At 42.5% G+C, this 11,282-nt stretch overlaps 1 protein-coding gene across 2 annotated transcripts; it reads left to right on the top strand.

Moving 5' to 3' along the window:
* The first annotated feature begins 553 nt into the window (after positions 1-553).
* On the top strand, positions 554-9,235 carry NPY2R (neuropeptide Y receptor Y2). Of its 2 annotated transcripts, none has more exons than XM_006190815.3 (2): positions 554-1,187; positions 5,696-9,235. In XM_006190815.3, exon 2 carries the CDS (start codon positions 5,718-5,720, stop codon positions 6,864-6,866), a length of 1,149 nt encoding a protein of 382 aa, XP_006190877.1. In that variant the 5' UTR covers positions 554-1,187; positions 5,696-5,717; the 3' UTR covers positions 6,867-9,235. The 2 variants fall into 2 exon arrangements, with proteins under 2 accessions (XP_006190877.1, XP_032321320.1); XM_032465429.1 differs by lacking the exon at positions 554-1,187 and adding an exon at positions 4,294-4,454.
* Positions 9,236-11,282: the final 2,047 nt, after the last annotated feature.

The following is an 11,282-nucleotide window of genomic DNA, read 5'->3' on the forward strand; positions in this document are numbered from 1 at the left end:
TTTTGAACCTGCGCAATACGTAACTTGTAAACTGTCAACAGACACCTGTTCAGGAAATTGCTGATGGTGGGCAACAAGGATCCGAAGTCGCTTTACCTTCTCATTGGAGCGCGACAACCGCCTAGTTAGAGTTTCACCAGCGCCCCGCACTCCCTGGCCGAGGGTTGGTCCTCCGCGGGCAATCGTGTGGGGCGCTTCTCCGTGGTTGTGCGCCGGTCCAGCTCCCCATCTTTGCTTTTGCAAACAAAAAAGCAGCAGCTCCTGGCTGGAGTTCTGGGGTTTCCCAGCCCCGCCAAATCGCGGGGCTTCTGCTTCCCAGGCCCGCCTCGTGCCAGCTCAAGGTGTCCTCAGGTCCGCAGCACTCGCACTGGGAACAGCAGCCCCGTCGCTCGCAGCTGGGACTGTCTGCCTGGCGGCCTTCACCCTCGCCCTGGCCTCTCTTGGGCTGATGTGCTAGCTCGGCCCGAGCCTGGGGTGGGGTGGGGGGGGCAGGCTGTCCTCGCAGGCTCGTTGGACCATCTCTCGCGGAACTGAGGAGCCGAGAGCAAAGGGAGGGGTTGGTGGAGGGGAGAGGAGGTAAGAGTGCTGGGAACGCCCAGAGTATCAAACTTGGAGGTGGCCAGTGGACATCAGGGGGAGAAGCAATAGCAGGTGACCGTGCGGACCCGCGAGGCGGCGCTGGGCGGGGTCCCGCTGCCCGCGTTCCAGGCTCTCCGGGCGGAGACCTGGACGCTGTCCCCCGCGCCCTCGCACGGAAACTTCCCCGCCCGCTCTCTGCTGCGGGGCCCTTGCCCCCCACTCCCTGCACCTGTTCTTTGTTTGTTTATTTGTTTTCCTTTTCGAGGGAGGTTCGCCTCCACTCCTCCGGAGCCTCCCATCTCTCCCCGCTCCCACCCCCGGGCGCGCCGCGCGGGGCGGTGCGGTGTCCGCGCGCTTGGCGGCGGAGGTGGGCGGCGGATCCCAGCGGCACCAGCCTCCCCGCCGTTCCGACCGCCGGGAGGACGCCGCGCTCTCCTGCTCTCCCGCGCGCGCTGGCTGCCCTGCACCCGCTGCCGAGCCGAAGGCACTAGGTCGGCCTGTGGGGACCTTCCAGTGCCCTCTCCGAGCCGGCGGCTAGGTAATCATCAGAGTGACCCGCGCGCGGCACACATCTGGCTTCCACGTCTCAGCAGAAACGCGAGGGCCGGGTCAGTAAGTGTAATTCACCTTCTGGGGACCAGGCAAAGCCCCAAAGAAGCTTTCGGGTCCCTTGAAGAGGGGATGGGGGAGGTCCTCGTGAGGGGTTTTTTTTTTTTTTTTTTTTTCTCATTTATGTCGAAGATGGGCACTGGGGGGTGATACCATCCTTACTTTCTACTTTCGCTAGAATTTTCCTTACCGACTGAAGATTCTTGATATTTCCTTGAAACTTCTTACAGAGAGGTTAGTATCTTAACAGAACAACAGGTTATTACTGTTGCTGACTCTTCCTTACAAGTCAAACACCTGTTCAGGCTCAGGCAGTAGGTCATACTGGATTCTCCAAAGCTGTTCAACAGCGGACCCATTTGTTTAAGCGTTCTCTGGTTCACCAGAAGGGCTCACCCTCTGGTAGAGCATGTGGTGGACAAAAAAAAAAAAAAAGAGAGGCGAAAGGAAAAGCTGTAAGGCTTTTGATATTAGGGATACATCATTTAAACTGAATGATGTGAAATGCGCGGTACTGTTTTGAAAGGTCAGAGGCTCAAATATCCAGGAGAAACATTCTCAGTCCCCTTGGTGAATATTTTCAACTTTATGCTTGTCAGGCAGTCATGTCTTGCATGGAGCATTCTTGGATGGCCACACCCCCTTCCTTGAGGATAAACACGTTTAGGGCATATGGCATACTTTCTGGGATTTTTTTTCCCCTGAGAAAAATTCCTGGAAGATTCTGTGATTGATAAGATGTTCAATTTTACTAAGGCCAACCTGTGACAATAAGAATACTGTTGCAAAAAGCCCCACAAATTTAAATATGGAGTCAAAGCATAAACTGGTTTCCCACTCAATCTGAAGTTCTTTGAATCTCTGGGAAAACAAAACAAAGCAAAACAAAAGCAAAACCCTGAAGCCATTTTCTTACTCTACAAAGAAATAGTTCTATAGCAGAATCTCTAAAGATTTACTTGTTCAAGAAAACTGTACCATTTACAGTTCTCCTTAAATGTCTTGAACAATGTGAATGCCTCATTTTCACCACATTTCAAAGAAAGGAGTTTTCCCTCTTTCTACTTCTCTTTTAATTTTTGTGCTTTTGAGTTCCTAATCTGGGGACTCCCTCTATGTACTCTCTTTTCTTCTTCCATTTTTCCAGAAGTGCAGTCATAAAATGATACATTCTCTGGGTAATGCTCTGAAACTGGCTGAAAGCCAGTCCTTGCTTGAGAGTAGCTATTAGAACTCACATGCTAATAGCCTGTAGATCCATAATCGTTCCTGTAGAGAAGTTTCAAAGAAAGGAATAAAGAAAATAGAATTGAAAAGAAAAAGTAAAATAAGTTAATAAGTCAAATACACTCCTCATAACCTTCTCCCTCAGGCTTACTCTCAATTTAGTTTGGTGCAAACCTCAAACTCAGACCTCCTGGAGTCTTGTTGGTTCTGTTAATGACTTGTCGGATTGACTAACGGTGCTCTGTAAAGTCTCTTTCTCAGTCTAAGGGAAATGGAAGGGTCCTCCAAGATTTGAATGGTTAGTGTCCATTTTCTGTAATCACTAAAGAATGGAGGCAAAGGCAAAAGAGGGCCTGGACTCCTTGGAACATTCTGTTTGAAATTTACGCAGAAAGAACTAGAATTGATTAGTAAGGCAAATGCATGAGGTCACGGAGTACATGGGAATCTCCATCTCGTAAGAAGCAACTATTAGGGTGTGTGTGTGTGTGTGTGTGTGTGTGTGTGATAAGCCTTTGAGATAGAAAGTTTCCTTATGGTGTATACTGACCAATAATTTTTAGTGTTCTAATCAGGGACTGACTTGAGAGGGATCTTGAAACAACTCTTCTTGCAGAAATGGTTACGTGATTAAGAACAAGAAAGCAAGCTCAGGGATGTCCTATCAGAGCAAGGATCCTATATAGGCAATTATCTTCAGGAAAGGAAAGGATCAAAATTGTCACTTTGTACTTTGCTGAGCTCAATTATTCAGAAAAATTGTGCTTTCCTTTAGCTTCATATTTGCTAAGATTTAAACAATGGATGGAAACGATCCAGTCTCTGTCCTGAAAGAGATTGCTGTGGGGAGGGGGTTGAAGGAAAACAGTCGTGATGTGGTAGGTGCTACTTGCTGCATTAGAAGTGAGCACAGGTTGTTGGGATAACCGACAGGCTTCTCAGTTCAGAACAGGGAAGGCAGAGAAGCGTGAGAAAGGCCAACGTGTTGCTGGAATCGGGAGTAGTTCCGTATGACAGAATCACAGGATATATGCTGAGATGTCAGGAGAGATGAAGCCAGAGGGGATGAGCTCAGCAAAGGGTTTGAATATCATACAGTGGAGGTGGGCTTTTCTTCTGAATGTCAGTGTTACCAACTTGTGGGTGTAGTACCTTCAGTGGGAGAGCAAATTAATGAAAGCATATATGTATGGGATCAGCACATCATGCAAAACAGAAACCATTCAAGAAGGGAAAAGAGAATGAATTGAATGCAGAAACCTGGTTATACAAGTGATGGTAACCAAGCAGGGGATGTTGAGGCCACCCGGGGATTAACAAAAGCAACAAGTCTTTACTACCTCCAGCTACAGGGACATAGAGAAAGTGATGTGACAGGGACCAGGGACCTCCTCTGGAAACAAAATCGTGACAGATCTGTGGGAACCTGCCATAGATGGGCAGCTAAGGCATGCCTGGAGAGAGATGGAGGGAGAAGAGTACAGTGGCTTCTGGCTTCTCCCTCCCTCCTGCATTCTAATTACCTGCCAATGCCTCCCACTGGCCAAACCCAGCCAGCATCCCAATGATTTGGGAGCCTAAACATGTGGTCTGTAAGAATCTGCCCACTAAGAGCAGGGGGAGGAATGGAGTTGGGCACACAAGCCCAGCCAGACGTTGTCTGTGGGCTGAATACAAATAACTCACCTACCAATGTAGGTAGATGTGATTCTGATTCATGAAAAACCAGTTCATTTGAAAGAGGTTCTGAATTAATGATGGAAGCTTTTGTCATTATGAGTATATTCAAAAAGTACTGCCATGATGATGTTAGGCTCCAGATATTTTTATAGACTTGAAAAGGGAACTTTATATCAGAAACTGATATGTTATATTGTTTTAAGCAACTTTCAGACATTGAGGGAAATGATGTGATCACATTTGAATTTCAGAAAGACTATTTTAATGTCAGAGTAGGCGCTGTCCAGTGAATGTAAGAGCCTTGGAGTAAGGGCACTATCCTGTTGCCTGTTCCTCCAGCATGAGTCCCAGCTGCTGACGTAAGTTTCTAATACTTGCCGAATGCATGTTTGAATAAGTATAAGTATATCATGAAGGTGAAGCCACCCTGGGCATTTAGTAGATGCTCAATTGTATTGAATGAATGATCGTTAAGAGAATGAATGAACAAATGAAAGGTGGAAAGAAAGAAGGAAAAGAAGGAAGGAAGGAAGGAAGGAAGGAAGGAAGGAAGGAAAGAAAGAAAGAAAGAAAAAGAAAGAAAGAAAGAAAGAAAGAAAGAAAGAAAGAAAGCAAGCAAGCAAGTGGGAGAAGAAGGTTAGATGACTATTAGAGTAATTATGGTAAAAAATCAAGGCAGCCAGAATAAATGTGATAGAAATAAAAGGACCATTGGGAGAAATATGCAAGAGACCAGCCTGAGGGTTCTCTTAAATGTGAGAACTAAAGGAGATGAAAATGCCTAGCATGGTTACCTGCTTCTTAGCTTTATGTGGCTTAATTAAGGGGGGATAGTGTTGACTGAATGGGGCACACAGAAGGGACATTCTGAGGGTGAGGGGAGCGATTGGGGAAGAAATGTGTTAAAACTTTTGTACTTAGGGGTTAGAGAGAGACGGAATTCAGATTGGACATATTTTCCTGTGGTTCCTGTGTAGAATTCTGCTGTGTCAGGTAGGAAGTTTATTTCAGATCCCCAAAAAAAGAAGCTATTTTTACACAGGCTATCTATTTCTAACACTAACCCATCCACTAGGAAAAATGGCTACGAAACCGAATCTGCTCAGTTTATCTTAAATTTTTCTACTAAAGTCCAGGCACCAAGCAAAGGGTTTTAATATGTCTCTTTTTCATGCAATTTGTTGCTATATTTATGAATTTAAAACAGTCAAAATATTGAAGATAATTTTCTTTATCAACCTTAAAATTAATTTGATGAATTTATAGCAGTTATAAAATTAATTTAATTAAGTTTCTAATATCCATCTCGCTTAAAATGCATTGAATCATTTGGTAGCACTCACATCGAAATTATGTCTATACTATAGGTCTAAGATTTTGTCTTCATAATATATATTTCAAAGACCTGATTTAATCTATGCACATTCGTGAACAGACTTATTAAGGTGTCCGCTTTATTGAAATGTTCCACTATGTGCAGTTGTAGGGATCAGAGGACAGGTACTTTGAGCCCCAACCAAAATGAAACCAACCCATTTGTAATAATCCTTTCACCCTTGTGTTTTCCTTGTTCCACATTTGTTCATTTTTTAAATTGTAGATTCTTGTGCTAGTTGCTGAAAATGGGCCCATTAGGTGCAGAGGCTGATGAGAACCAGACGGTGGAAGAAACGAAGGTGGAGCAGTCTGGTCCAGGGCACACCACTCCTAGAGGTGAGCTGGCCCCCGACTCTGAGCCCGAGCTCATAGACAGCACCAAGCTGATCGAGGTACAGATCGTACTTATATTGGCCTATTGCTCCATCATCTTGCTTGGGGTGATTGGCAATTCCTTGGTGATCCACGTGGTGATCAAATTTAAGAGCATGCGCACAGTAACCAACTTTTTTATCGCCAACCTGGCTGTGGCCGATCTTCTGGTGAATACCCTCTGCCTGCCATTTACGCTTACCTACACCTTAATGGGGGAGTGGAAAATGGGTCCTGTCCTATGCCACTTGGTGCCCTATGCCCAGGGCCTGGCGGTACAAGTGTCCACCATCACCTTGACGGTAATTGCCCTGGACAGGCATCGTTGCATCGTCTACCACCTGGAGAGCAAGATCTCCAAGCGAATCAGCTTCTTGATTATTGGCCTGGCTTGGGGTGTCAGTGCCTTGCTAGCAAGCCCCCTGGCCATCTTCCGGGAGTACTCACTGATTGAGATCATTCCTGACTTTGAGATTGTGGCCTGCACGGAGAAGTGGCCTGGTGAGGACAAGAGCGTCTATGGCACTGTCTACAGTCTCTCCTCCTTATTGATTCTGTATGTCCTACCTCTGGGCATCATCTCTTTCTCCTACACTCGTATCTGGAGTAAACTTAGGAACCATGTCAGCCCTGGAGCTGCCAACGACCACTATCATCAGCGGAGGCAAAAAACCACCAAAATGCTGGTGTGTGTGGTGGTGGTGTTTGCGGTCAGCTGGTTGCCTCTCCATGCTTTCCAACTTGCTGTGGACATTGACAACCAAGTCCTGGACCTGAAGGAGTACAAACTTATCTTCACCGTGTTCCACATCATCGCCATGTGCTCCACCTTTGCCAACCCTCTTCTCTATGGCTGGATGAACAGCAACTACAGAAAGGCTTTCCTCTCAGCCTTCCGCTGTGAGCAAAGGATGGACGCCATTCACTCTGAGGTGTCCGTGACATTCAAGGCTAAAAAGAACCTGGAAGTCACAAAGAACAATGGCCCCAGTGACTCTTTCACAGAGGCTACCAACGTTTAAGGGCAACTGCCGTGTGAAAATAGATGGATGAATTCTGACCAGAGCTGTCAATCTGGTTGAGGAGGGCATTCAGGTGCCTCCTGATTTCCCATTTTAAGGAAGAAAAAGAGCATCTGAATGGAAGCATCTGCAGTGTAACTCGTGGAAAACTGGTTGGCAGAGTGTAGGTAAAAACACTCAGATTCAATGAGGCAGCAAAAGTTTGCTTACAGTTGCTTGGATGGTAGGTTGAATTATGAGTAAAAGCAGAGAGAAATGCTTTTAACTGTTTCCCAGAGTGAAGGAAACAGGAACATGGAGTTGGTGGTGTCAGTATTGCTAAAAGATGGTGGGTAAATAAGTTGACTTCCAGATCACATGAGGGCAGAGATTGGGGATGACGTGTAATTCGCTGCTCCCCCCTCATCTGATGAAAAGGCTACCAATACCAACTTCCCTAGAATGCCACAGACGTTTCTCTATTATATTTTGGCTTTTTGTTATTCTTCCTATGTATGCTGCAGGTAAATGTTACCAACTATTTGAATGACTTCAAGGAAATAAACTGAAATTTGCTATGTAATTAGTATTTTGGCAAATGATGGGGGAAGTTTTTACCACCCAATTAACCAATTGTTTTTGTAAAAACAAATGCACATTTAATGAAAAGTTTCTTCAACTTAGAATTGAAGGCTGAAGTTCTCAGAGAAATGCAAACCATTATTTAACTTCTCATTTCAAGTTGTCCCTGCTTCATACAGTTACTATTTACAGAATAAAGAAGCATGCAACTCAATACTTTAACTCATTGCTTAAGTGTTACAACTTTTTGAACACATATTTTTCCTCTGCTGGAGCTGAGTTTGTCCTCACTAAAAATTAAATCAGATTAGAAAATAGTTTCATGGCATTTTGTAACATTTTGGTGTGATTTGTAAGCAGTTTTGCGCAGGTACATAGCTCTAATGTGTTTACTGCAGTGTTATTTTTTCTGAAATTCATCTTCCATGGACACATTCATGATTCATAAAACAATAGAACATCAGAATGGCACCCATCTGGTAAGAACTGTTAAAAACATTACATTTGTTCCACTTTGAAAATGTTCTGCTTGGACCAATTTCAACAAAAATTATCTGCTTCTCAAAATAATTAGCTGTATTTTTGGATAACTTATGAATACATACATAATATAATTTTACCTATAAAGGGTGGAACATAGATGCTATAGTACCTTTTTTTTTTCAATGATTTCATAAATACATTTTTATTTCAATAGTATCCAACCAAAGATGCTTAAAACTCTATTATGTTCATGAAAAATAATTGAGATGTTAAAATAGCTGTTAAAATAGTTGGAGGCTATTAAAGAAGTTTCATTATAATCATATTTTTATAAGTATACCTGAACTTGTGAATAGATTCTTTAAATTTTAAGTCAATTCAGCATGACTATCGCATTTAGTTACAAACATTAACTTTATGAACAGGAGAGATTTATTTTATGGCTACATATAAAATTTATATTACAGCTTTTATGGAATTATTTCCATGCTAGAAATAAAAGACTGATCTTGAACTGCACTGCACTTTTAGGAAACTGAAAAAGAATGGAAACAGTGGAAGTTAGATTGGGTATAAGACTGAATAAGAAGTTAATAATGTATATCTGTAATATATAACTGAAGAATTCATTTTTCTCTTGGACCTGATGTAACTGTCTAAGAAGAAGCTTTTTGTCTTTTAAATAGCAGTTACTTTGCTTGAGATGCTAATAGATAATTGTGGTTAAAGGTTTTTTTCCCTCTTGGAGAATTCTTAAACTGTAGGAAATGTGCATGCTACTGTACCACCTGTGGTCATAGTAAATTATTAGAATCCAATTAATATATGTGATCTAATTAATTCTGTTAACTCATCAATAAAATGTCATTTATGTAGTGATTTGATGTGTTGAAATAAAAAGAATTGGGGAAGTTAGAGAAATGTGCACTATTTTATGTCAGAATGCCTGTCCAAGATGCGATCGTCAGCCTTTGACACAACTAAAGAAGGGGAAATAACGGTGGCTCCCGGACAGTTAGTCTAGCGCACGCTCCATGGGGTCTGTAAGGAACCTGAGTCATGGACTCACTTCTGTGGCTACAATTATAATCCATATTCTGACAGTGCCTGAATCTCTATGTTCAGCTCAGACTTTTCTTTTGAACATCAGACCTGAATCTCTGTCAGCCCTCTTGACATGCCCACGTGGTGTCTCACCAGCAGAGCAAACCCAGCATGCCTAGGTCACAACTTGCCATTGTGATCCACACCCCGCCCCACCTCCACTTTGTTTTCCTGTCCCAATCATGACACTGCTATCTACCCAGTTCGCAAAAGCCACGCTTTGAAGTCACTCTTGACTCTTCTGTCTCTTTATCAACAAGTCCAATCAATTCTCACATTTTGTTCTAATTCCTAGATGTTTCTTGAATCAACTCACTTTTCCCCATCCCTGTGTCCCCCACCATAGTTCAGGCTGTGATTATTTCCCGGGACCCCTGTATCTCTCATCTGGTTTAATGTAGCAACTTCCTAATAGTTCTTTCTGTGTCTCATCGTTTTCCTATCCAATCCAACATTTACCCACTAGTCCGAGTGATTTTTCAAAAACTCAGATTTTATTGGGGGAAGGGTATAGCTCAAATGGTAGAGGCATGCTCAGCACCCAAGAGGTCCTGGGATCAATCCCCAGTACCTCCTTCAAGTGGAAATCAGTGAAGAAATCTAATTACCTCCCCCTCAGAATACAAAAACTCAGATTTTATCAAATCACTTCTCTGATGAAAACTCTTCAGTGTCCCCTCATCATTCTTATGTCAAAATCTTTTCATGATTTGGAAGGCTGTTTAGTACCTGGCTGTATCTGTATGTTTTGCCCCTTGAAGATTCTCTCTTTTCCCAATCTTTGCTGCATATGAAGCACATGAAAGCAGGGAATGGGGACTGTTTAAATCATTGTGGTATCACAGGTACGTTCAGTTCCTGGCACTAAGTTACTGCTCAGTCAATATCCATCAAGGAAGCTGAATTGATGAGTCAAGTAAATATAAAAGTGGATGTGAAGATATACATCCATAAAGATGTAAACGGTATGCTTTTCCCACTTTTATCATACAACTTGTAGAAAAGTAAGGTCTTAGCCATGTAGGAATCCAATAATGATGCATATTTGTTCAGGATTAGATTGGTTTTATTTTTTGAAGGTCATTAAAGATAGACATTTGCATAGTTGAAATGAATGCTATTCATAGACTCCATTTATGGCTCACTCAGAATTATCTAGAACCTTGTACAAGGGAAGCACGGAGCAGCCAGTGAAGTGTATATTAGTCATGATTCAGACAGCTAAGGAGAAGCCATTATAAGTATTTCTAGCAAAAGGTCATTTAATACAAGAAATCAAAATCTTACAAAACCAATGAAGGAGCTGGAAAGGTGAAGGTTAGGAGGAGCCTCCACTGGCATTGAGGAAACCAGGAAGTGCAAAATTGCAGGAAACCACAACTAATATCTACAGCAGGAGTGTGGACAAAACACAGGAAACAGCACAGATTGATCTGTGAAAATATTATTACCTCCTGCTTAAGCCACATTCCCATAGACTCGGTCATGTCTTTTGCTTCTTTTACGCTTTCCAAAATTCATGTGAGTATCCCGCACTTGTGAAATAGAACTCAATTCTTGCTGGCAGGGATTTGAAGAAATGTAGTTCTTAGGTTTCCAGCCCCTGAGATACAAGGGGAGAGTTCAGAATATGGCACTTAATTGCTCTCTGAGAATCTGGAAATCTTGAGAACTGCCCAAATGATGTGATTTCTAGTTTCAACTGCATCTTCTTCTTCTCTGTACCTCTGGGTTCTTCAGAGTTGCAGTGATGCAAGTTAACTAGATCTTTTTTTTTTTTTTTAATCTCTTATCCAGGCCAATGTGTTAAAGATACTCTTTAAAACTAGCCTATCAGTCCAGGTGGACCAAGGAGTAAAGTATAAGTAAAGATCATTTTTTCCTATGGTAGATTGATTGGAATACAGGAAGAGGGGATTATACTAAAGCTTTGAAAACAACAATCTAAAAACTACAGAGGGATATGCCTTCTGGGTTAGCTTCCTGGGATGAGCAAAGGAAATGGTGCTTCAGGGAGAAAAAAATCTTCAACATTTTCAAGTTCATGAGAGATTAAATATTAAATTATGTGGCAGCAAAAAAATAAAGAGTTTACTTTTCCTTAAGAAAACCAAGACCATGAAGAAAAAATACAAAAATGGTGGAGAATTCAAATATCCTTCTGTCTTACAACATTAAACAAAGGTAGGAATTTAATTTAACAAAAGGGTTACTAAATGTTGATTTGTGAAGATTTATAAAAGGCACCTGTCTGTTAGACCATTGACC

This window comes from Camelus ferus, chromosome 2, assembly GCF_009834535.1.
Source record: "Camelus ferus isolate YT-003-E chromosome 2, BCGSAC_Cfer_1.0, whole genome shotgun sequence".
Lineage (NCBI taxonomy): Eukaryota > Metazoa > Chordata > Mammalia > Artiodactyla > Camelidae > Camelus > Camelus ferus.

Bases quoted from the DNA above. Each gene is read 5' to 3' on its own strand.
- NPY2R (XM_006190815.3), top strand. From the start codon at position 5,718: ATGGGCCCATTAGGTGCAGAGGCTGATGAGAACCAGACGGTGGAAGAA.